A 27273-nucleotide genomic window follows, 5' to 3' on the forward strand; every position below is an offset into this window, starting at 1 on the left:
AATCCATTGAATCACTGCACACAATAAGAACATGAAAAAAAATCTAATACGTAAGCAATAGAGCAATATATAAATAATAAATATCACAATATGTCATAATTTGAACTGATTAAAAATAACTTTGCTGATTTTGTATTATTAGTTTCATGTTCAAAGGAGTAATAGTGAAGAGATCAGACTTGCTTTGTTCATTTGGTAAAACTAAACACCTACAATGTAATAATTAGCATAAGTACTGTACAAAAAAAAATTGAAAGTAAGAAATGATGCAGTAAAACACGCAGCTTTTTTTCTTTCAGAAACTGCACATTCGGCAGGCAGAGCTTTCCACCTAGTTACAATGAATAAAGATTAACTTAATTCCATTCTAGTCTATGAACATACTTTTTTATTTAGTCTGTAAAAAAAAATCATCTCTGCTTATGTCCAGTATTTATAATGCTTCTACAGCACAGGAATAGTGCTAGATAAATTTATAAGAAAAACAAAAGCCTCAGATTTTCTTTCTCTCTCAGATTTATATAAATGTGAATTCATACATCATGAATTGCTGGAATGAATTTCTGAAGAACTAGAATTCATACTGGAAAAAAAAAATATATAGGCACTTATGGAATTATTAACATTTATTCCCAAAAGTAACATTATTTTGATGGAAAGCAAAAAATAAATATAAATGTTCTATTTGCAAACAAGCAAAAAATAATATTCTCTACAGGGAGCTATATAAATAGAGATATACATAACTTATATTGAGATGTTGTGCTGCCTCATAGGGAATATTATTGGAAGGTGTTTTCCTTTGAATTTAGGAAATGACTGAGTTACTTCAACTTCAAGGCTAGTTTTGGAAAATAATGTTTAGGTACTTCATTACAGAAAAAAAAAAAACAAAACAAAACAAAAAACAAAACAAAACAAAAAAACTCTACTGCAGTGGCATGCCTTCATGGAATTCTAAAGCATCCGGGTAGCTAACTATCTTTGCAATCAACTCTATTGTGATGTTCCTGATAGTCCTTAATCAATGCAGTGAATTGTAGCCTGGAAGGGTAACAAGACTTCAGAACATCAAGTAATGTTTTAAGCATTAGAGTCTGTTCAGTTTTCTAACCACATGTCTTGTACCAGCCAAGATGCACCAATATTTCTCTCTTTGCATCCAGCTGGACTGTAAGGGCAGAGTGTCCTTTATGTTCTCTGTTATATTTGCCTGTCTCCTGTGGATATCTCAGGTGCCTAAGGGCATCAAAACATGACAGTAGTCACTTGCATTTGGCAATAGTATTGAGTCCTACAGATCCAAACATTACTGAGAAAGGAATTTTTTTCTGTGTCAGTGATAAAGCATAAGAATAGCAAAAAGGAGTAAGAGTTTCAAACAAAATACTTCAGGAGGTGTCAGACTGCACCTGACTTCAGAGATCTAAATAGTCCCACAACTATGAGATGTTTTAAAAGACTGTCTTCATGGACATCTTTTTCTTGCTGGTCTCAGAAATACTTACATACTCATATTGAAAATAAAAACAAACAAATAATCATGGTTCTTACACTAGCTAAACAATTTTTGCTTCCATGTAGTACCCAGCAACAACATCTTTCTTACCATCATTCCTCAGTGTCAGAGGTGTAGGAGGACTCAAAACTCTGGCATTTGTCACTGTGTTTTTTACCAGACAGATATAGCTGCCAACATCAGATTTTTGCACCTTGGAGATGTAGAGATTGCCTGTCTCCTGGGAGATGAAGCGTCTGCTATCTTCTGCCACAAAAGATGGGAACTCATTAAACACCCAGCTATAGATGATCTCTAAAAGAAAACAGAAAAATAAGATAAAATTATAATGGAAAAAATATTTTTATTGCTATGATACACTAAAGGAAAGTTGATTACCTTTATTTAAATAATCTAAAAACAAAACAAGAGCTAAAACCTTTTAAAACTTTTTATTTATTTGTTTTAGAAGTGATGATAATTTTTTTCATTCTTTCAAAGAATTGAGCTCACAAGTTTCCTGAGAGGACAGACTAAATTAAGAAGAAATAATTAAATTATTCAACATACTCAGATATCACCCATACAGTATTAGATAATTCTCATTCCTAATTATTCAAGGTCAATCCAGAAATAACATATAAAGAATTATTTTCTCCACTAGTTCAAATTTTCAATGAAATATAACACGATGCTTCCTATAGAGCATGACTTTTTCATAAGTGCGTATAAACAGTATTTATTCGGAACATCTGTTTTTAAATTCAACAGTATCTAATAGCTCTTAAACCTTCTTTGCAGGTGATATTACTTTGTTACATTTCTGTCATCTTCTTTATCTGCTTATCTGAAGAATTTGAGGATCTTTCCTATAGGAAGCATAAATCCCTATAGTCAATCAATAATTCCTTAAGCCAAAGATATCAAGTGCTTTTTCTCATAACCTGATGGATCAAAGAATAATCAATGTGATTTATTTTAAAAATAATAATCAAAACCTTGGTTATAATTTTTATCCTTGGAATCATTCTGTATACTTGAGAAGTATATATTTTTTCCATTATACTTAAAATAATTAAGAAAAAAAAATTCTGTATGAAATTATATCATGATTTATTACAAGTCTAAATGCATAAAAGTATTTGCATTAAAAAAATATCAATAAAAATAATGAGATTCTGATTTAGCCCTTGCAGGGTGAAAATTCTACAAATTAGACTTGCAAGCCTTTTTCTACTTTTTCTACATGTTGTTCTCTTATTTTTTCCAATTTAGCTTACTTTCTAAAAAATAAATAAATTCTTCACTATATACACAGCACTTATGAGACATTCTCTTCTGTAATCACTTGCTATGATAGCTTTAAAAGTTATAACTCCAAGATTAGAAAAGCTCAGGTATGCAGAATCCCTCCCACTTCCCCAAGATGCAGGCTGCTCCTCTGGTACAGTAAGTTCCAAGTTTTTGGACATAAATTTCTTAGGTGATTATTATTGGGTTTAGTAGCAATCTGAAGATATTAATTTCACATCTGCTGGTTGAGTTCTGTCATTCATTTATTTTCTGCTATGTCCAAAATCTTTTCATGACAGAAAGTTGACTGGAAAAAGGAAGAGTCAAAGAGATAACTGAAAACACCTCAAAATTTCAATTTTTCTTTGCATTTTTCTCTGTCAATGATAGAAGAAGAACTGTCATGGTTTTATGTTTTTTTTTTTTGTTTTCAGTATTCCACATCAAAACATCATGTACTGGAATTAAAGTGTTAATGCTCCTATTCCAGGTACCTATCCCTATACATTACGGAAGCCATGGGATCTGACCCTTCCGGGTGGGGTGGTCTCTTACTGCCTGGCAGTGGGTGCTGGAGGGTGCTTTCCTAGCTGTTCCAAGCTTTTCAGGTTTGACTCGGTCTCAGGAACTCTCTCTCTTCTATCTTATTTGATTTATTAGTCTCAATTTCAATTAGATTGTATTATATTGTGTTATCTTGCATTCCAATATCATAGTTAGTAAAAAAGTTTACCTCCATAGATTGTTGCTGCTGTTTTTTTTTCCTCCCTTCCTTCCTCCCCATTCTGTAGGGCCAGGGGAGGGGTGGGGGGCAAGGGCCTACTGCCTTCTGTCACGGGCATAGATTGATCTAGTTAACTCTGTGACAAGAACTAGCATAGCTGTTCATGGTACAAAAAGTCGCAAAATATACACCACAGCCATGTATCCAGATTGACTCTAACAGCTTCAAGAGCATTAGAAATTTCATTTGACAAGAACAAATAGAAAAACATGAGTTTTTCAGCCAACATGAGCCAGCAGTGTAAGTCATGTGTAGATGCAGGATATTCAGGTTTGGTTTTGAAGAAGTTCAATTCAGTTTTGAAGCCAGTCAAAAATTTTTTCATTAAAAATTGATAGTGAAAATGCTATGTTAAAAGACTAAACAAATTCATCACAAGGTTGGGGAAGATTTTTGCAAAACAGAGAATTGCAAATTTAATTACTATTCTGAGTAGCTACATGGGACCCTGAGGAATTTAGGGCTCACATTGGGTTCTCTGAATGTTCAAAATTTCCTTTCTCTGCTTCTGTGTTTCAGGCAAAATACCAATTAGCCAAAAATATTTCTGTCTGAAAATTTCCTTGCTACATTTTGCTCTGAAGACTTATCTTGCAGAAATGATTTACGGTAGCATGAAATTCAACAAACTGATGATGAATATAAGAGCTCAAGGAAAATGCATAGATTTTTAATTGAAGCCACCTGTTACCAATTCAAGTAAAAAACAATCAGTCAGTCTCACTAATTACTCTGGCTTAAAAGTAGTTCAGACAAAATATAAAGTTGTCATCATTCTAGGTTCAGTGGCAGTTCCTACGGAATTTTCTACATTTGTACCCTAAAAATACACACACTGTGAATTATTCATTAATAAATTAGAACTACTACTAGGAAATGGATTTAAGCAATGAAGTTTTGTAGTTCCAATGAAAGAAAAGACGTAGTTTTTGCTGATGCTGAGTCTGTAAAGATGCTGTCATTTTGTCAACTTCCAGATGATTTTTGCTTGTAAAAATGAATGGTGAGTGAATGCGTACTGGAACAGAAGATTGAGAAAAACATCAAAGAATCATAGGATGGGATGGAAAGGATCTTAAAGATCATCCAATTCTAACCACCCTGACATGGCCAGAATTGTTAACCACTAATTCAAGCACTGTATAAGATTTCTCAGGGTCCCATCTAATCTAGCCTTAGAACACATGGGGCACCCACAGCTTCCATGGACAATCTGATCCTATGTCTCACCACTTTCTAAGTAAAGAATTTCTTCCAAAAATCTAACCTAAATCTCCACTCTTTTAAAACCATTAGTTTAAAACCACTCATTTAAAACCATTCCCTCTTATAATAGCACTATCTGGCTATGCAAAGTCTGTCTCCCTCCTGGTTATGTTTTAAGTACTGTAAGTCTGCAATGAGATCTTCCCAGAGCCTTCTCTTTTCAAGGCTTAACAAGCCCAGCTCCCTCAGTCTGTCTTTGTAGGAGAGGTACTCCAGCCCTCTGATCATTGTAGTGCCCCTTCAACATCCTTCTTGTACTGAGGATCCCAGATCTGGATGCAGTACTCCCGATGGGGTCTCATGAGGGCAGAGTAGAGGGGGACAATCACCCCCCTCAGCCTTCTGGTCACCCCTCTTTCAAAGCAGACCAGGTCTTCCAGTCTGCAAGAACACACTTTGGCTCATGTCCAGTTTTTCATTCATCAGAACTTCTAAGTCTTTCTCAGCAGAACTACTTCTCAATGAGTCCTTCTCCCAGTCTGTACACATATTTGAGATTGTCCTAACACATTTAGCCTTGTTGAATGTCATTAAGATGATGCGGGCTCACTTTTCAAGTTTGTAAAAAGCAACAGAATTTCTGCTGAATCTAAAATTCAAACAATTTATGCTATTAAACTTCAGTTATCACTTTTATTTGTGCACAGCATTTGTATTCCTACCAAAATCCAAAGCACAGACAAAAAAAATGATGACAGTTTGACTTGTTTTTATCAGCCTATTGGCTCTGAAGTAATGGCTACTACTTTCATTTATAAGGGAAAGTGGGAATACACTTTCAAATACTCAAAGGATTTTGGATGCTTTTGAAATGATCTGACCTTATGAAATTTCTCTTGGACGTATCTAATGAGTTCGGCACATTCTTAGATATAATTTGGAAGGTTATGTCCATACATTATGCATAGATTTCAGTGGAAATACCTTTATCCCAGGGAAACTCTGAAATTTCCAATGTATGCTATGCAGAACAATTAGAAACAACTACAGTTAGCTTGAGATTTGGTGACTCAAGAGATCTTAACTGACAGAAATAGATGGATGACCTCACAGAAGTGATTTTACAAAAAGTTGTTAAAAGAACTACTTCAATTATGGGAAAATGTGTGTACCTTGATGTTGATCCATTGAACAAATCCCTCTACTTCTAAATTTTAAGCCATGGTAGAGAAGAAAAAACACACTGGTTTTCATATTCTGGAACTGGGTTCCGTGTTTACATCCCAGAAAAATTAAAATTTAGGGTTCTTAAATGACAGGGTTGCATATGAAGGATTCCCAGTCATGGGAATCATTTACTGTTGGGTTTTTTTTCTTTTTTTTTCTTTTTTTGCCCATCAGTAGCATGCATAATTGAATACTCTCATAATTATGACACTTAAAAGCAACTAATAGATGATGGAGAGTCAAAATTCTGTAAGACTGATATTTCTTCTGTTATTCATAGTATAAGCACACACTAAAATTCTAGAACAACAGCAAATAGTTATGTATCACAAGTACCACAGCTGTTCATTGTAGGTGTAGGTGTAAATTACATGAAAGGCCTCGCATTTATACATCATCTAAAATCCCAATTTCATTTTATGAAATGGTAAATTGATGAGTGAATGCCAAACCAAGAAGATGCCAAAAACTAAGAAGACATTAGTTCAATTTGTATACAGATTGCTACAGCTAGTAAACTTCAAGGTTGTATTTTCCTGTAATAATTTGCTAAAAAGATTTTAGAACTAGTATTGTTTGATTAAGCATAGAGCACAACTTTCACTGCATTAACTTTTCAATAGGACATTAAATTTCAGAAATGCATCACAAGTCTGACAGGCAAATAATGATGATTTTGGGAACATTTTAAAGCTAAATGAGTTCTGCCAAAATCTAAATAAAGAAAGCTATGACTGTAAGATTGTGAAGTAATGATTCTAGAGATGAGCCATCTGAAATCAACTCTTTTTGAGAAAAAAACTTGTATAAAGCTGAGTAAAAGTTGTCTCCATGCTCTACTCACTTTGCTTTCAATACCAAAAGAAAAAGGTGAAATAAGAAACTGCAGTATACAGAAGTATAGAGTATTGTAAAAAAATATATGCTGAGCACATTTTTTATTTTTATGGCCATTTTTCTTATGTTTTATACAACACCGATGTCAAAATTACAAAGATGATTCAGAGTCCCTCCTGGAAATTGTAGTTGACTGCCAACACACACAAAAAAACAAACTTTTGTTTATAGACTATTCATCAAAGCACACAGTAACACAGAGAATTAAAAAGAAATTATGAACTATAGAGACAATTGTAAACTGACATTCTTCTGTGACTTGGGCTGGATAAGTCATCTTCTGGCAAGTTCTGTTATATGCAAAATCTTGGAGTGGAAATTATTTAAATCATTTTGGCAGCAGCAAAGCTGGTATTTTCTTTTATGAATGATTGGCCTTGTTTACAAAAGTATGTTTCTGAGGAGTTCTGTGTCTGTTCTCTGAAGGTCATTAGGAATGCCTTTCAAATACCCAAGTTGTTTCTGTTTTATTAAGGACTTTTCAGTGAGCTATGTAAGTGAAAATCTAGGTCGTTTGGTGATGAAGTAGTGAGAAAAGCACATCTATCTCCTGTCAAAAGGAATTTATTGTATTGTATGGTGTGAAATTTTCTTTGCTATCATTTCTTAAACAATTTAGTAGATCTATTTTCTCTGTTTCACAACACTAATTCCTAAACTGTCAAAATGTTACATATTTCTCATAAGGGGTGAAGATGGAGCACTGGCATCTCAGCATTTTTGTTAGTGCTTTGTGATGTTTCTGGACACATCATTCTGATGCAAAAAAAAAAAAAAAAAAAAAAAAAAAAAAAGCGCCAGTTATTTGGTAATGCTGAAGTCTTTCTGTCATTGAGGTACAGTGAGAAATAAGTCTAAGTATTTTAACAAGTGCTTTGGCCGAGGCCTTCAGGTATCACCAAATATTCACTCCTTTTTTTTGTTAGCATATGATTGTTTCCCAGATTTATTTCATGCCTTCTCTTCTGAGAAATGCTTCTTCTTTCCTTCAAACATTGAAGATATAATAGTTGCTATAGAAATTCTCTTAAATATACCTAGAACCTAAGTGTAGATTTCATGTAATGACTAATTATTGCATCTTCAAAGGTAAAGCATGAAAATGCACATTTCACAACTGCACTTTTGTGCAATTACAGTGTTTGCAAAAGAAAGAAATCTGATTTATGTATTCTTTTTTTGCAGTGTGGTAAGAGATATACTATCTCCTCTGGTGTCCTGTTGGGAAAATATATTTATCTTACATTTAAAGTTTCCCTTGAATACCCCAATCCCACAAGATGGTACTACCTGGCAAATAAATAGTACTGATAACAGCCAAAGTCTGATGTGATCTAGGAGTTTCAGGAACTGTGAAGAAGCTGATTATTCTCTGTTTCTAAATTATATAAAAAAAACAACAACTACAACAGTAAAACAAGCAAGCAAACAATCAAACCTACAAACAAAAAACTAAATCTCCACTTCCAACCAAAAAGAACAAACAATTCACTCCAGATTAGGGGCTGAATTTGCTGTACATAAATATGAACCATGAAGTTTGCATGATAGCTTCTTTACCATTCAGAAAAACTCAGTCTAAAAAAGAAAAAAAAAAAAAAAAAAGATCAGGAAAAAAAGCATAGATTTCTCCTGTTGAAAATACAAAACCTTATTTCATCTCAAGTCCATTTTTAACCACCATCACCACACTTGATATCATCAGTGTACCAACGACAGAATAAGGGTGCAACTTGCTGCACTTTCTAATGATGGAATACATTTCACATTTCAGAGAAAATGTTGAAGGCTTCTTTGTAGCTATAATGAATAACTATGGGTTGATCCTCCTGCCTCCCACCAGAACAAGATAAATAAATTTAGTGCATTTCTTTGTGCTGCTGTGACTTATTATCAGTGCTCATTAATCCTCCAAGAAAATATTTAATGAAGGTAATTTGTTTATTGCTTTGTAATGCCCTCATATAGAACAAATAGATATTGTCTATTTATCTGCTAACAGTGAAATTGCCTCTTTTTTGCTCTTGGGGCTCTGTATCTACTGCTCACTTACCTAAAACACAGTTTTGCCAATCACATATTTATTTTTGTTCAGATTTAATTACAGAGATAAATCTTTAAATATTTTCTGTCCTATAATTATTTACATAGCTAATAACTAAAATATATTGGAAAAAACAAAGATAGTGTCAAGACCGATTTTATACTGAAGGTTACAAATATAACATTACATTTTCCACTGTTCATAGTACAATGTCATTTTTACGTTTGACATATGTGAATTGTAGTCGACACTGAAACATATAAAGGTTGATGAAATATCTGTTGCAGTAGGCGTTAACGAGGTATCGGGTTGTGATGCAATAGGACCCCTGCTGTGTTGTAGTAGGCGATAACGGGGTATCGGGTTGTGATGAGATAGGACCTCCCCCGCTCTGTGAGTAACGTGTGAGTAACGTGTGACACATGCTTAAGGGGCATAAGCGAAACGGGATGCGTATTTAAGGGGTTGTCGTGCCTTAATAAAATGCCATTTGCTTCTCCATCGTATTGGTGTCAGTGTTGCTATGGCCCTAGTGAATGCAGATCGCTAGCCCCCTGGCGGTGCGGCCTTGGACATGGTGGTTGCTGGAGGTAACAAATATCTTTCCCACACACATGATCTGTAAAAAGACAACATTGCATACAACAAAAAGATTGCCTTTTTTTTTTTTTTTTTTTTTTTTTTTCAGAGAAAAGATCAGTTAGTATGCGTACTTGATTTTCATTGGTATGATTTTTTTAAAAAACTTTTCTGTGCCAGAAACATTTAAAATATAAGGTCCAGAAAGATCTCAGTGATACTTGTCCTTCAGGCTCTTCGGCAACTTTAAACAAACATTCTGAGTCCAGTCCTTAAAAATGTCTGAGTTACATTGCTAAATTCAGATATGCAGAGTAATCTATTTCAATGTACATTGCTCATTCCAGTTTTCATACCAATGAACTGCTGCCCTGCACCTTCTAAACATCATATAATTGTTTTTTTGAAAGAATACGTAGTCTTCTGCTGCCTTAATTCCAGCTAAGGGAAGTGTCCCATGACTATAATTTTCCCGCCTCATTCTTTTAGTATTAGGAGTTAAAGACATAGCTGATGTGTCACATCATAAGGAAAATAATACACTTTCCCAAATACCTCCATTTTTTTTTCTAATAGAGATAGCATTACTCATTTAACAAATACGATCCTTTCTGTGTTGAGAATGTGAGTAGTTTTTACAATACTAATGTTTTTCAAAGACTTTTCCTTTTTCTATCTTCCCCTCCAAAACATTCTTTTCAGAATTCAACTGTTGAACAAATGAAGTTTGAGTCATTTAAGCTGCTTTTGAAACATTTGGCATGTCTTTTCAAAGTTGATGTCTATAGTTTAAAGTTAAAAAAAAGGCTTTCTGATGTCTGTATAAGAGGAATCTTCAGTGGGGAAATGGTTCAGAACATTTACTTGAGCTATTCAGATTTAAGAAAAATTAGAGGAGAAAAGCAGATGATTCAGAGGTACTATAAGCACTACTCATTTGCAGATGAGTGCCTCCCTACCTTTGCTAAGCAGGAAAGTTAAGCGCTGAACAACTTTATACTTGGCTTTCACCCCTGAAGTTTTCTCGGTCACATAAATGTTTATAATTCCTAACTCAGTCACACCAGTGGACTTGTCTGGGGTTTTACTCAGTATGTATCTCAGAGAGTAAAGATGGGAAGCATGTATATATGCTAGTAAGTAGCATTCATATATTGATTCACAGGCCACCACTTCTCTTTCAGAACTGTACATATGACATTTTTCTAAGTGCATATCTACATGGATAATTTTGATAAGTACATGTAAGTGCTTCTCACTGATTTTTTTTTTAATTTTTTTTTTTTTCACTACACTAAATACATAATGGATGGATTAATGGAATCTAGTCATTCTAAGCCCTTCAAAACAAATGAGTCCAATCTTAGACCAAGATTCCAGATTTCTTACATCTGGAACAAAGTAGAAAGAATCAACTCTTGTCAATTGTCTAGTATGTCTGAACTTCAGCAATGAAGTAGAAAATTTTAAGCCAGGCTACTGAACAATAACAGTGAAAGAAAGATCTCAGAAACTAGGACCATAGGGCTACAACTTTCTCTCATAACTTTGTCTCTTTCTGTACCACTGGGTTGATTGATCCTGAGTCCTAAAGAAGATTGGAATTCAGCAGGAAAGGCCAAATTATCTGTATCGTTGTTTCCATTATTTTTTATTCTTACTACTTTTTTATCCCTACAGTTGTTATTGGAAGACTTGTTTTCAAACAAGAAAAATACCATGAAAATTAATGCTTCAATAAACTAAAGAATGAAGTTAAATTTTCCAGTTACTTATTCTCTGCTGTAGGGTAATAACACCAACACAACAGGAAGTGTTTCAGCTGGCTAATTAAGTAATCAGCGATGATTTTAACAATATTGGAACATAGCATGAAAACAGAGGAGATAAAAGGGAGCAAGCAAATAGTCAGAATTAATGGCATTATAAAAGATGTCACAGAGAACAAAAAGAAAGCACTTTTTGATTGTCACTTCTTTGGAAAATGTGTTTTCCACACATTATCATCAGAAGATAAGGTTGCACAGTGGTTTGTATTCAGCCAATTTCCTAATGTCTGAATGTATTATGCTTATACGCACCCAATCAGTCATTTTCCCCCTTGATAAGTCCAAGAAATTGTCTTTAATGTATTTACTGCTAAATTCTAACTATTTTCAGTTCTGTTTGTGTTGGACAGGCAAATGGAACATAAGCACATCCAGGTATATATTTCAAAGTAATTTATTCTGCCTTTGTTTTGCCTTTGAGAAGGAAAAATGAAAATCAGTTATCCCAACTAGAATAGTTTTCATACAGTTTCTTTTATTTGGAGCATTCTTGTTGAATTAAGTATATGTCAGTATGTCTCATCAAGAACTGCATTACTAAATTCTTTTTAAAAAACTTTAATATTGCATATATAAAACAAATAATAACTAACATTATTATATAGACAATCTATTTAATGGCATCGTATAGAACACACATCAGTTCAGCCTAGAACTTACTTCTTCAGAGTCAATATTGACCTCATACCATCTTCAGTTTTCATCTCTACCAGAATCAATACTGAATTCAGTATTCATGTGTAGACAGAATGGTAAAAAATATATATTTTTTAAACTCTGATATTTTCATCCTCTTTTAATCCTTTAAAATTTACTCACAGTGGTAATGGAGAGAAAGATTTTGAATCTAGATCCTCAGAAATGAATAATCTCTCATTTCTTCCTTCTTCTTCTATTTTTTCAGCTATATGACCAGCATTGTATTTCTTCTCCTTAGTTATAATTATTAACATGTGAACTCTTTCTTGCTAATCTTTTCTGTGATGTGGAGAGGTAACTGGAATTAATTAAACACAATAGACGTAACTGCCATGTTTTTGAAACTGTGTTGCTCATGCTATCAGCTTAGTAAAATATCAAAACTAAGTACCAAGTAAATTCTAATAGAAAGAGCAAAATTGGAGAATTAAATTTGCAAAAACCTTGTACGACTCTAACTGTAACAACTGTATGTTTCTCTAATCTTATATCTATTAATGTTGTGCTCCTGCTACTTTCAAAATTATATAACCTATGGCATTGAAAAAAGTTTTGTAACTTTTTTTTTTCTTTTTTTTTTTCCTGCTTTAATTGGTATTTTTACAAGATTGGTTGGAGAAATGTGGTTGTGAAACCATGAACACAGATTTCAGTTAAACTTAGCAGGGTAATGCTGTCTTGATTATTCACTAGACTAAGGGTGTCCTGGTAGTTCTAATTTGTTGAGACGTCTCAGTAACAGACTACTGTATTGTTTCCAGGGAAGAGGAGTTTATCAATTACAGAAACTTTTCATCATCATTGTCCCATATGTCAGCTTGTAAACAAATAGCACACATGTCTATTGCCTGAAAGGCAATAAAACATGAGTCTGAAGACCAACATACTCACATATTTTTTTCAATTAATTAATCTCTCATGCTTCTTCCCTCTTTCCTTGGTATCTTCTATGATTCTTCTGAACTGGCAGCTTCTGTAATATTTGGTGATGCTAGTGAGGCTATAAAACAACAGTATACATCCCTCAAGCAGAATCTTGTCAGAGATGCCCCTTTACCCAATATCATGCTTTGGCTTCATTGATGAAGGTCAACTAGCTTTCTCTCACTATAGCTTCATAGCTCTTGAGCAATAAAACAGCTCCCAACAGAGATCCAGTGATTTTGAATCACTAAACTTTCAGTTTCTAGTGTAAATCAGCACATTTTTTGAAATAGGTATTATTTTTTTAAGAGGATAGGAATTATTCATGATAAGATTGATTTATGATTGACATTATTGATATATTGATATATATGATTGATCTATTATGATATGATTTATGATTGTGATAATATTTGGAAAGGTGCTCTAAAAAAACTCTACACAATTACAAGTTTCTTGAGAGAATTTGATGCAGCAACACATTTATTTTATGTTATTGCTCTTGAAATTATTTCTAAAAAGAAGAATAAAGGCTTCCGTAAAAGAAATATTAAATGAATAATAATTATTTATTCATATGACTATTATACAGATATTGCCTAGAATATGGTGCATATTCAATTCATAAAAATGCAGTTAAAGCCTAACAACAACACACAGGCAACAGACTGGGAGTATCTCCTTATTGGCAAACATAGCTAGTTAAAATGCCACCCTATTGAAAATTCTATTATCCACAAAATCTTAAATTTCATATCCTCAAATGCATGCACCGCCTTCAATAAGATTGAAGAAGAAAATGCTATAAAGTGCTCCAGGGAAGTCAGCAGGAAAATTACTGGTCATGTATTGAATAATGAAAAGACCATAGAAGAAAAAAAATAAAAGCAAAGTTAATTGTGTTTGTTCATTCCATAATGAAAACTACAGGCATGGTCATCAATCAGTTGCACAGATAAAGAATACAGATTGCTGTACTGAGACATGTCAGGGGCCATGAACATTTGCTTCTGTGATAACACACATGGGAATTCGTGTTATTAGACAAGAATGTTTCAAAAGCATTTTATTGAAGGTGATAAAGTAGTGGATGTAAGAGCAAAACATCTTCTAGGATAAAATGTGCCAAAGAGAGAAAATATCCCATTGAATGATTATTAGGACAAGAATATAGAGTTAAAAGGAAAGGATATTGAGGGCCAAAGAAGGGCAACAAGGCTTGTGAAGGGCCTGGAGAATGTGCCCTATGAGGAACAAATAAAGGGCTGTACAGTCTGGGGAAAAGGAGGCTGAGGGGAGACCTTATTGCTCTCTTCTGATATCTGAAAGGTGCTTACAGCAAGAGCGGTGTTGGTTTCTTCTCGCTGGTGACAGGTAACAGGACAAGGAGAAATGGTCTCAAGTTGTGCCGGGGAGGTTTAGGTTAGATATCAGGAAAAACTTTTTTACAGAAAGGATTGTAAAGCACTGGAATAGGCTCTGCAGGGAGGTGGTTGAGTCACCATCCCTGGATGTGTTTTAAAACACATTTGGACGTGGTGCTCACGGACATGATTTAGCAGAGGGTTGTTAGTTAGGGTAGTATGGTTAGGTTATGCTTGGACATGATGATCTTTGAGGTCTTTTCTATCCTGAGTGATTCTATGATTCTATGATTCTATGATTCTATATGTTAGTATCTTAACATGTTTTTTTCTCCCATTATCAAATAGCAAAGTTTGAACTTTGTTATTACTTAGTTAAAGTGAAATAAACACAAAAATATAATAAAACCTGAGAGGGTAGTTCAGGTACCCTTCAACTCATGGTAGCTAATTCATTCATGTGGTAGGAATGGCTCCTGAAATAATGCTTTTAATTCATTTTGTATTTGCATTACAACAGTTTATGTTATGGGCATGTGAAGAACAGAAAGAGAAGTTGTTTCATTTTGTTCTTTTATATGTGACATACTAAATTCATTATACTTTTCTGCCCTTTAAATTTAGCAATCAATACTTAATACTGTTAGCTGTGGCCTGTTCCTGATTCTTAGCATCATGCTCCCAAACTGAATAAAAATGGGTGAAGAGGAATAAACTATGGCATTCAATTATGAAAGAGATAAAGCAGAGTTGAGATGGTTGTTTCTTATGTCTTAATATAGGTCTACTTCCTATAGGTCAAGCATTTGATAATTCTAGGACATACATTTACGTTCCTTTTTAACACTGATATTTGTTAAGGAAAAATATAGAAAAAAAGAGCTGTAGCATTCCCCTTAATCTCACTCCTGCTAGTAGTAGAAGAAACATTAGAGCATTGGGCAGTTCAGCCTTCCCAGGAAGTAGTTAGAAGGAGATTACAGTTATGTCCAGTTAACGTGAAATTTTCTATTTGCCTTCACCTGTGTCATCGTACATCTAGTCTCGAAAAACTCTAAATACTGACTGGGGAATAAGTTCTACTTAGCTTAAAAGAGAGTTATGACTGGATGTATGACCCATCCAGGTCTTATTTTGGGAAGACTGACAGTGTTTAGATTAGGAACCAGCAACACAGTCCAATCCATCATTCTCAAGGGAGAAGAGAAATGTGACTATTTCAGCTACACACTGGTTTCTCATGAAATTAAAGTGCACAGCTTTCTCCTAAGATGATTTGAAAAGTCAGATGTGAAAAAAAGTCATAGAAAAAAAAACAACAATGCATATATTATTTAATACAGAACTATACTGACACGATAAATCACAGTAAGGACAAAATATCACCTGTAGGGACAATTAAAATGGTGAAGAAGCACCCAGTGTTGAGGAGAGAGAGAGATGTAAGTATAGAGATCTAAGTTCATGTAGGTTTCATATGAACGAAGAATTGGATAGATAAACATAAAAACTGAAGTTCTTTAATGCTGTGCACTGAAATACCACCATTAAAAATCTGGATCCTAGGACAAAATCCATGTCTTTAATACAAACTCGTGGCCTCTGCATAAACAGAGTTTGATATTTAAAGTTCACTCACAAAAGCCATCCTAGTGTATCGTAAGATTTATGTATGCCTTCGAATCAGCATTTAATGTAGCATACATGCAGATATCCCAGTCAACTGCTTATCAAGATCACAAGCATACTGAGGGTACTCTAACCCAAAGATAAGAAGCTTGTTATCATAAATAATTACTATGCAAAAGTCTACTTCTAACAATTCTGAAGTCATTTAGACTTGCCCCGTTATTTCTATGTATCATCTGTGCAGTATGGGCCTAACATGGGGAGTTCTGGGAAAGAACTGCTGCAAGTTTGAGGATAACACCAAGTTGAGTGGTACAGTTCACACAATAAAAGAAAGATATATCATCCAGAGTGACCTGGACAAGCTTGAAAAGTGGGCATATATGAAACTAATGAAGCTCAGCAAGGCCAACTATAAAGTGCTGCACTTGGGTTGGAGCAATACCGGGTATGTGTACAGACTGGGAAAACTTACTGAGAACAGTTCCACTGAGAAGGATTTGGGGATTCTGGTGGATGAGTGGACAGGAGTCAGCAATGTGCACTTGCAGTCCAGAAGACCAACTATATTCCGGGCAGCATCAAAAACGAAGTCTCCAGTAGCAACAAGGAGGTGATTGTCCTTGTCTATTCTGTCCTTCTGAGGTGTGGTCTAGAGTACTTCATCCAAGCTCAAGAGCCGCAACACAAGAAGGACATTGAGCTGTTGGAATGGGTTCAGCGAGTGGCACAAAGATGCCACAGGGCTGGAGAATCTCTCTTACTAAGAAAGACTGAGGGAGATGGGCTTGTTCAGCCTGAAGAAGACTCTGGGGAGACCTTGTTGCAGACTTCCAGTATTTAAAATACAGTCAGGAGGGAGAGAGACTTTTTACATGGCCTCATAGTGCCTGGATAAGAAGGAATGTTTTAAACTAAAATAAGTGAAATTTAGGTTAGATGCTAGGTGGAAATTCTTTACTCAGAGGTTGGTAAGACACAAGATCAGTTTGCCCATAGAAGTTGTGGGTGCCCCTTGGAGGTGTTCAAGGCTAGATTGGAGGGGATCCTGGGCATCCTGGGCAGCCTGATCTAGTGGGCGCCAAGCCTCGCCATGGTAGGGGGGGGGAGCAGAGGGGGGCTGGAGCCTGAGAATCTCTAAGGTTCTTTCCAATGATGATTCAATTATTCTATTATTTATGAAAATTATGAAGGCATAAATGCTACTGCCTATATTACAGTTTTAGAATTGGGTAAGATCAAATTTGTCCTCCTGAAAGTGATAAAAAAAATTCAATTTATCTTCTGTACAGATGTTGCATGCTGCCTCCAGACAGCAATGTCTCTTTGAAGTGAAGCAGAAGATGATCTACTTTGCTGACTCACAGAGTGCAGTATATCAACACTGCTATAGCAATGGGAAACCTCATTTTCTATTAAGCTGCTACTGAAAGCTTTGAATAAAAGCCTTAAAAAGCTCAACTGAAGGTATTAATTTTGAGGGAAACATGTAAATCTTGACAAAATTTTCCTTTCATTTTTAATCTTTCTGTGGTAAATCTTGTAATTAAGATAATTAAATGACTGAATGAAACCCAATGTTTACATTCTTTAGCGTACTACAATGAAGAACCATAATCATGTTTATGGAAAAAAAGCAGCAGAAACCTTTTTAAATGGAGATATCAAACAAAGCTTGTTATTTAAGCAGTGGGTAATTAATGAATCTCTCAGTTAACAAATTAACAGCCTAGGAAAATCATTCTGAAGAAAAAGGCAGTAAAGGGTAGAGAAGAAGTAGATGAAATGTTTATGGTGATTTTTTTTTTTTCTTTAAGAATGAAATGCTATGTTTATGAAAGTCCAAGTCATCCATGATTAATGTATTTCTCAAGGGACAACTTCAGATTTTGCAACAAAATAAGAATTAGCAGAAAATCTTCTCAAGTAGACAAATTAAAATGATGTAGTATTTCTAGTGAAGTAAGAAGCCCACATACATATATGCAAGTGACAGTCTCAGAGAAGCAGGAAGTGAGAATCTGATGGTAGCTGTTTGTCATAAGAAGTTTGAACAAAATCTTTTTCTTCAATGTATTTTCCTTCAACATTGTGAAGAATATCTCCTGTAAAACTCCCTCTATTTTTTGATAAGACATTTCTCAGCAAAGATAATTAATATATAATAATATAATTAATATTGATTAAAATCAATATATATTTCTCCTTTTAATTCTCTCATTTGAGTGCACACTGGGAATATTCTGAACATATTCATAGTGTTTTTTGTTGTTGTTGTTTATTTGTTTTTTGCATATTTCCTCTGTAAAATATTTGGAGAACAGCATAATGAACCAACATGAATAATTTGTACATATCAGTGTTTTGTAAATACATTCATATTTTTCCAGAAGAACTGTATTCTGTAAAAAGAGCATGTGAGCACTACCCAGTAAAAAATAATTATTTATCTCCTGTTTGAAAACAGGTAAATAAAACTGTATCCCTTTTAATATAGTGTTCCAGCATTGTCTTATTTTTTTTAACCTGCATTTACTGTAAGGGCTCAATCTGGAAATTCTTTGGCAATGTTATAAGTACTGACTTAGAGATTAAAGAATGGGATTCTGTTGAAACATGGATTGATTACGATGCTGTGGAGAATTATTAGATTTGGTAAGATATCATGGATTTATCTCCTTGGATAGTAAGTGAAAATTATTCCTAAGGATGCTGGTGAATGTGAATTAATCAATATAGTGGAGCTTGCACTGCTCATCTACAGAAAAATCTCTCTCAAAAGCCTACTCATAACTCATAGTCTTGTAAATGTTAGATGTTCACATTTCACACGTACTTCAAATAGTTTTTAACTATTTAACTATTATTTAACTATTAACTTCTAGATTAATTTATTGTTCATGATTTTAGAGGTAAAAATTTCTCAGGGCTGCTTAGGAGAAATAACATTTTGAAAATCAGACCCAGAAACTACAATCCAGAAGTTGAATTCATTAAAAAAATAATAACTTTAAATGTTCCTTCACATAAATCCTTGACATTCCTTTCCTCTATAAAAGGATTTGGAAGTTGGACGAAAGAAGGGAAGTTTCATGTTTAATTCCTGCTTAATTTCAGTACTGAGCTCACACATTCCCCCTCTGAAGTTCTATCTTTGTTGAAATTTTTTTCATAAACTGATTTTAATCTGACAGTCATCTTTCATTAATGTCTTGTACCCCACTACCACAGTTTTGCTGAATATTGTTGAAACATAATCAGGTTTCGTAAAATTTTTTGTAAGGATGATGGAGATACGCCCTTCTTCCCCCTTTCCCAGGTGTCTCCAGGCACCACTGATATTATCTTCTGTCCCATAGCAGTACCACAAAAGACTTACTACAACTCATTTTGCAAGAAGGCAGACAGAAGGAAATTGCTTCTGATTCTGCATATTACATGACAAACAGAAAAAAAAAAAAAAAAAAAAAAAAGGAAGGTCAGGTTCCCTTACCATATACATGAGCTTGTGCTTGATTGTGTATATCAGTGAATTTTTTTAGCTTTCAGTGATTACTCTTCCATTCTGTAAACTTCTTCTATCATGACAGAACTATGACAATAGAGGCTACAAATGTTTTTCCAGAAGGAATTTTTTGCTGTCATAGTGTACCAATGTTGAAGCAACATAAACTAAAGCCATTGATCATTTTAAGTACAGGATTTTCCAAGCAGAGTTTTAATGGCTCTGATGAAAATGAAATAGCATAGTTTTTCACAATCAAATGTAACGTGTCTATTGCAGTAGAGCACTCCATTGAAATCTAGCTAAATTTAAGTTTAGCAGCACAGTTTTAGGGAAAATTTACAAATACTTTGATGACATATTAGTTGTATTCTACTGAATGACAGCAGTTAAAAAGCATATGAATACTGCACTGTTGTTGCCCATCCATCCTTACACTCAGTCGGTTTGAAGAAAAGTAATTCAGCTCTTGACTTGGAACGTTTGTTTTGCCTACAACTTCTTCCCTGTTTATTTATCTTAATCAAGCCTTAAAATCTTGTAGCCAATTCTATCACATGTGGACCATAGAGTCAAATACAGAAATAGATGATGAAGGCAACTATGACAGGAAAATGTATTCAGAAGTCAGAAAAGTAGAGAGATGATCAGATAATTACAGGTGTTTATCACACTCATAATAACAATAGTCCCACAGTAGATATAAACAGAATACATATCCACAATTGAAATTCAGAGGAGGTATTGTTTCCTACACTTCTTCTGTCTGCAGTGTAACTTTTTGCGGAACTCAAATCTGAAGTCAGGAAAAATCCATTCTGTACAGATCTCATTTCCCAAATGGGAAAACAATAAGCTATACTGCACCTAGTTGCAAACATGATATTCTGTCTAGAGCTGTGTCTCTAGGTATTATGTGTTATGTAAACATGAAAACACATTTAGCTATCCACAGCCTTTTCAAGAGCACCAATCTGAAAAGCAGAAACACAATCTCTTTGCATAGCTACAATTAAATTTGGAAATTCACAGTCATTTCATGGGATTCATGATATATCTGGCTGCTAGTAATTATGCTATTGTGTACTGGAAACTAATCTGAACAGCAAGTGGAAGTAATCAAAACCATATTTGTACTTCTGGAAAGAGAAGCCAATACGTATTCAAAATCTATATCTCAAGACTGACACTTGGAACAATTTTGGAAGATTTCTAATCTCTAGGAGAAATACTATGTGATCTCAAGGCAGCACATTCACCACTAGTAGTGTGGAGACAATTGGTACACTGAACTTTTGTAGTGGGAATAAGATGTTCTCATAACAGAAATCCTGTTGCTATCCAGTGGAATTTGCTGAATGAGCATTAATTACTCCTTTGGTGCTCCAAAAAAAGTTAGCAGAACTATGTATATTTCATCTTCAAGATCCACAGTCAGACACAGATATCAACAATGTCAAGCATCCTATAATGAGCATACTGTAAAGGATGAGTATGCATACAAGCTGCAATCTACTGTACCTGGTGAATGAAGTGGAGGGGAGCACATCAGAACCACTCCTTGACCTTCACGTACAGAGACAGCACTTCTTGTCCGACCACTAAAATTCCCCAGATCTATTAAAAGAACATAGCAATTTTAGTTACACACAAAAAGTTTAGTATTTTTTTAGTACTGTAACTTATAATTTATTTCTTCTTCATCTAATGAATGATTCTGCAGTGATTTAATTATTACTTTATATTTAGAGAATACTGGGATGGTTAGTCCTGCATAGGTAGTCATTTTGTCTGGTAGTACAGCTTGAAATGAAGTGTTTTCTTAGTTAAAAAATTTCTGCTTTTCATGGTATACCATTTTGATTATATGACTTTATGTAGTTCTTTTTTTTTTTTAAGATCTACGTTTTTCTAAAATAAAACAGATATATCAGCCAATTTCATTTATTTATTTTTTTAACAAACCAGTGTTTAGCTTTTTAGTGCAAAATTTATGAAGACAATAACCTTTCAAAATGGATTATTGCTGAGTCCTTTTAAAAGCAGCTCAAAGCTAAAACCTCAAAGATTTTTTTCAAGGTCAATTTTTCAGGCAAGAAGAATACCACCAAATTTCCATAAAATGTACTTGCAGCCCTCCTTCTCAAGAAAATGTAATATGAATAGTTTCCATAGGGGTGCCCTATGGAACATTTTGATTTACTCCTCACATACGGCCAAAGTGCAAGAGTGTATACATGAACAAACTTCATGGGTTGTAAAAGATGTACAAAACTAATTGGTGGATCATGGCTTCAACATGTTTTCAGGACGTGTCCTGAAACCAGGCCAAGCAGTTTCTCTGTAAGTTATAATCTTATCATTGCAGTATTTCCTTTGTCAGTATTGGGAGAAAACAAACAAACAAACAAGCAAACAAGCAAACAAACAAAACCCCAATATTTTGCAGTCCTCTGACAATGGAAAAAAGAGGTAACACTACTGAATACCTGGAACCCATACAATAAGTATGCTATATGCGTTCTAAAAAGAAAAGAAAAAAAAAAAAAAACAATTTGGAAACAAACACCTAACAAATGCACAACCTTCACCTCTTTGAAAATACACAGCTAGTCTTCATTGCTAATGTGAAGATAAACATATATTTCTGGAGATACTTGGCAAACACAGAATAGCAAAATTATTTTTATTGCTAAAAAAAATTATGCAATTTTATTTATTTATTTATTTATTTATTTATTTATTTATTTTTGTAGTGTGTTACTAAAGAATAATCTTTGACACAAGAGCAATCTCCACTGCGGGACAGAAAATGTACAGTAATTCCAGAGCTAGTGAAGATGCAAGGCATTAAATCCAATGTGTTTGGTGTAACACGTTCTGGATGTCCTACTTCAGGTATAACTAGCTCATTACTGTCCTTGATCTTTGGCACAATTTAGAAGATTGGGAAAAAAGCAGTAACTCTGATCCAAAACATCTGGCTCACAGGACGGCTGTCTGCAGAGGTTACTCCTATTCTGAAAGGAGCTGAAGTGTAAGTTTCTCTCAGCACACGTATGTATGCATTGATGTGTGTTAAGAAGAGTATAGAAGACACAATAGATAACAAAATACTTCTGCAGAATGTGAAAGGAGTAATCAAAAGTAAATGAGAAGAGTCTTGAGGAAGTCAAAGGAACAGAAAGTGGCAGAAAACCTGGGCAGAACTAGCAGTCAAATAAACAACTAACTAAAAAGAGGAAAGGACCAATAGCAAAGGAAATCTAGCAATTGTTTTTCCAGTAGTTGATTATACATGTGAGGATGAGAATAGGAGAAGGATCAGTCACATTAAATTTAATATTCAGGTGCCTTTTTTTTTTTTTTAATAAATTGGCAGAAGAATTCATACAAAAGCTGGAACATTTTTAACTCTTGTTGTCCTTCCAATTCACTTCAATTATGGTTTCTGTGTCTCAGTTGCAGTTCAGTGCAAACAGTGAAGAGGCAGATTTTTGCAGCCCTGACAACACCCCCAGTAATGATTGCTAGCAAATTAAGATCAGATTAAAAATGAAAAATTGATCTGTGTTTGGCGTTTACTGCTTGGTAACCTCACACAGAAGCTGTAGAAGGCTTTGTAGTTCATTATCAGTCACTTAAACCAGTTAATTCCTTTTTAAAATAGAAACTAGACTAATGCAGAGCAGTGTTCTCTGCCAGTCCAGTGCTTTGAGTTTAAACTATTTCATGTGCAGATTTATTACAGAGTTTAAAAGGGTATCATATGATAGGTATTAAAATGTTTAAGGGCACATGCTGAAAATACATAAAATGAATATAAAGTAGGCAATCTTCTTTCTAACAAGGTAAAAATAGCTTTATGCAAAGTAAAATTCAGGCCAAGGACAAACATAATTGTTTTGTTGCTACAGAAAGAGTAGCCTTCTTTTCCTTGTATGTGAGAGGCAGAGCCAAGAAATGAAACTTTAGCTGGAATTGTAGCTCTTTTAAAAAGATAAGATTTACAGGAAAACAAATTCCATTAAAAACATGTTTTTTTTTCAAGCTTCCAGTACAGTCTATATTAAAAATATTGCTTAATTTTACACGTTAAAAATAGGAAATATTTGTTCAGTAGCTCATGAGGCTCATACAGGCAACAGAAGAATTAAACGTAGGTATAAAGAAAAAATGATATCCATGATTCCACAGGAAAGTTTTAGGTTCAGTGAAGTAAATTCAGTAATCATAGAATATTAAGATGTGTAAAGAAATTACTATATCATTTTGTACTGACATACACCTATTTTCTAGGAATGCTAGTTTAAGAAGGAGGAGCTTTGTTATTAGAATCACTCATTGGACCTTAGCAAGAGTAACTTTTGATACTGAAGATGTTAGATAAAAAAAGTATACAAGGAACATATGGCAAAAAAAGATTGCTACCATTACAGAAACATCATCTAACCACATTTTGTGAGAAAAACAAAGTTTTGAATTTTGAAAAATCATATTATCATATGACATTTCAATAATGAAATATGAGTAACAGTCAAAAACTTCAGGGTATACATATCATGGTTATTATTTCTGCTGTTATCATTCATTCCCCGAAAGCTTTTGACTCCTTCACAAATCATCAGTCTGACAATTTGAAAAAAAAAAAAAAAAAAAAAAAGGGCCTTTATTTGTCATCAAATAAGTTACTGTACATGTACATAGCAAGAGAAAACAGAAAGATAGGGAATATATATTCTGAACATATGCACTTTATTCTGTCTCATTGTATCTGCAGACTTAATGAGGAGTTTCAGGGAAATATTTTATGTACAGTAAGAAGGTAATTAGACAGATGTTTTCAGGGAACAACAACAAAAAAAGATGAGGATCACAGGAGAAATCTTGAAGATTCCTGTCTGAAAATAAATTAAATTAAAAAAAAAAAAAAAAAAAAAAAGAGAGAGAGAAAAAGGAGGATACTGTACTTTTATATACATTACATAAACTTATTTCAGAACCTGTGATACATATTATAAAATTTTTTTTTTCTTCCTCAGAACACAGGTGATTAAAGAAACTTGGGACAATGGTGGTACATAAGCATATTCTTGTAAGGAAATAATTTTCTCTCTAGCATGCTGTCAGCCTAAATCATAATGTACAGACCATCCATTAATTAATCCTGAACTACATTTTCACTAGAAAACACAAAGGAATTGTTAGGTAAAGGTATATTCTTTTCCTTGACCTTATTGACATTTTTATATTTGTAATTTTTATAAATTATGACTGATTGCAATAGTAATATCCACTTACTTGTGTGTATTCATCTAGCAATCTATGCCTAGTTGTGTTATTTTTTAATCAGGTAATATTTTTCTATATCTTCTGCATTTACTATCACATAGAATTTGCAAATGCATAAAAGAAGCTTAAAACATGCTAATGTAGTAAAATTGATTAGAGCAATAATTGACCGTTCCTCATATTTTCTTCCCCTGTTCTTTTGGGGAAGGACTGATGAAAGAATGGTGCGGTGGGGCTTGGCTATGTAGTGGTGTGAAAACACTGCAGCAGCAGCAATTTAATCCAACAGAGAACCTAAACCTACCTTAAGTAGCAAATGAAAGATTTTCAAATTCAATAGCTAACAGTTAATAACCAAAATAAACTGCATCAGTAAATGGTTCTATTTCTAGAGCTGCTGAGTAAATAGACTTGCACTTGAGTAATACATTCACTGTACTACATTGTAAACATTTTGTTTTACATGAGCTTATCTGCTTCCTCAGAAACACACATACACATTTCTATTTGATTACTTTTTAATACATTTTCCTGGCACAGAGTGGTATGCTAATCTGTCAAAATTCTGTACACACAGGGTTTATAATTCTACTTTCTTACTTCTTCCTTTGTACTTACAAGTGCCTTTTCCATTTTCACATTTTCTTTTAATCTGTTTTTTTTTTTTTTTTTTTCCAATTAAATTCACTCCACACATTTAAGCATATATTGAAAATACCACTTCATTTGTAGTGACTTTCTTTAACTAGATGCCAGTTAGCACTTTCTATGAAAGACAAGTTCCTCCTCCCATGGTGCCACATATAATTGACTGAGATCAATTTCCTCCTTATAATTTATTTAAAAATCCACAACTTTATAGTTGTGGTCGATAGGCTAGTCAGCCTTGCCTCCACCCATGGCAAGTTGATGGAAAAATTTGTTCTGGATACTCTCTCCAAACAATTGGAGAAGAAGGTTATCAGGAGTAGTCAATATGGATTCACCAAGGGGAAATCATGGTCGACCAATCTGAAAGCCTTCAGTAAGGTCATCACTGGCTGTGTAGGTGGGGGGAGAAGAGTTGATGTGGTGTACCTTTTGTACCTACTTCAGCAGGGTGATTCACACTGTCTCCCACATCTTTGTTATGAAACTTAGAAAATGTGGGATAGATAAGTGGAGGGTGAGGTGAATTGAGAACTGGTGAATGGCAAAGTTCAGAGAGCTGCTAGCAGCAGCACAGGTTGGATGCCTGTAACTAGAAGTTTTCCCAAGGCATTGGTTCTGAGTCTGATCACGTTCAACATTTTCAACAGTGACCTGGATGAAGAGGTAGTGTTTAACCAACAAGTCTGCTGCTGATGATACAAAGCTGGGAGGATTGGCTGACATACCAGAAGGCTCTGCTACCATTCAACAAGACCTGAACAGAGTTGGGCAGGAACCTGATGAGGTTTGATAAGAGCAAGTGTAGAGTTTTCACCTGGAAGGAATAACTGCATGCATCAGTACAGGTTAGGGGATGACCTGCAGGAGATAAGCTCTGAAGAGAATGACCTGGGTGTCCTGGTGGACAACACGTTGCCCATGAGCAGCTATGTACTCTTTTGACCAAGAAGGTCCTGGGGTACATTAAAGGAAACGTGGAAACAGGACGAGGGAAGTGATCCTCCCCCTCTAGTCTGCCATGGTGAGGCCACACTTAGACTACTGTGTCCAGTTCTGAGCTCCACAGTTAAAAAAGACAGGGTTCTCCTCGAAGGAGTCCATTGGAGGGCCACAGTTGCTGCTGCTGTGGTGTTTTCACATCAATACATAGCCACAGCATATCCTATATGACGGAAAGAAGACTAACGGTGGATCTGATAAATGTTTGAAAATATCTAAAGGGAAGTTGGAGGCAAATGGATGAGGCCAGGCTCTTCTCAATGGTGTGTAGTGATAGGAAAAGGAATAATGGGAGAAGAACTTCTTTACAGTGAGGGTGATGGAGCTCTGGAACAGATTGCCTGGAGAGGTTGTGGAATGGAGATATTCAAGACTTGTATGCAGGCCTCCCTGCGCTACCTGTTGTGGGATACCTACTTTAGCAGGGAGGCTGGATTCAGTGATCTCTTGAGGTACCTTCCAACCCCTATGATTCTGTGATTCTGTGATAGGAAGCTGATATATATGATTAGTAGTAATAGGAAAAAACACCTTTGTGACCACTGCATATGACCATTCTGTGTGGCACTGAGCCACACCATTTTGCTATAGTGCTAAACATTGCTTACATACATGAGGGCTTCTCCAAAAGTAATGAAAAAACTCCCATTTTGTTGGATCACAGTGTCAGAGGTGGATGTTAGTAATATGGCAGTAGAGGCTGAACATTCATTACACGTTATTGCCATGCAGCAGATGGCAGCAGAATGGTGGTTCGACAAAATGGCATCTAGTATGGAAGCATATATGAAACAAAGTTTTGGAATTTAAAACCTCCATGTGGAAAAAAATTCTCCCAGTTAAATTCATTGTT

At 34.6% G+C, this 27273-nt stretch overlaps 1 protein-coding gene across 1 annotated transcript in view; it reads right to left on the bottom strand.

Annotated features, from left to right (window-relative positions):
- LOC149920311 (contactin-5-like) overlaps positions 1-27273 on the bottom strand; it is a 93506-nt gene that overhangs the window by 33558 nt on the left and 32675 nt on the right. The window contains exons 4-5 of the mRNA XM_090146864.1: positions 21000-21095; positions 1610-1813 (exon numbers count right to left, since the gene is read on the bottom strand). Of these exons, the coding sequence (XP_090002990.1) occupies positions 1610-1813; positions 21000-21095 (300 nt within the window). The remainder of the gene's footprint in view (positions 1-1609; positions 1814-20999; positions 21096-27273) is intronic.

The sequence above is a fragment of the Phasianus colchicus genome, chromosome 1 (assembly GCF_987193195.1).
Source record: "Phasianus colchicus chromosome 1, bPhaCol1.hap1.1, whole genome shotgun sequence".
Classification (NCBI taxonomy): domain Eukaryota; kingdom Metazoa; phylum Chordata; class Aves; order Galliformes; family Phasianidae; genus Phasianus; species Phasianus colchicus.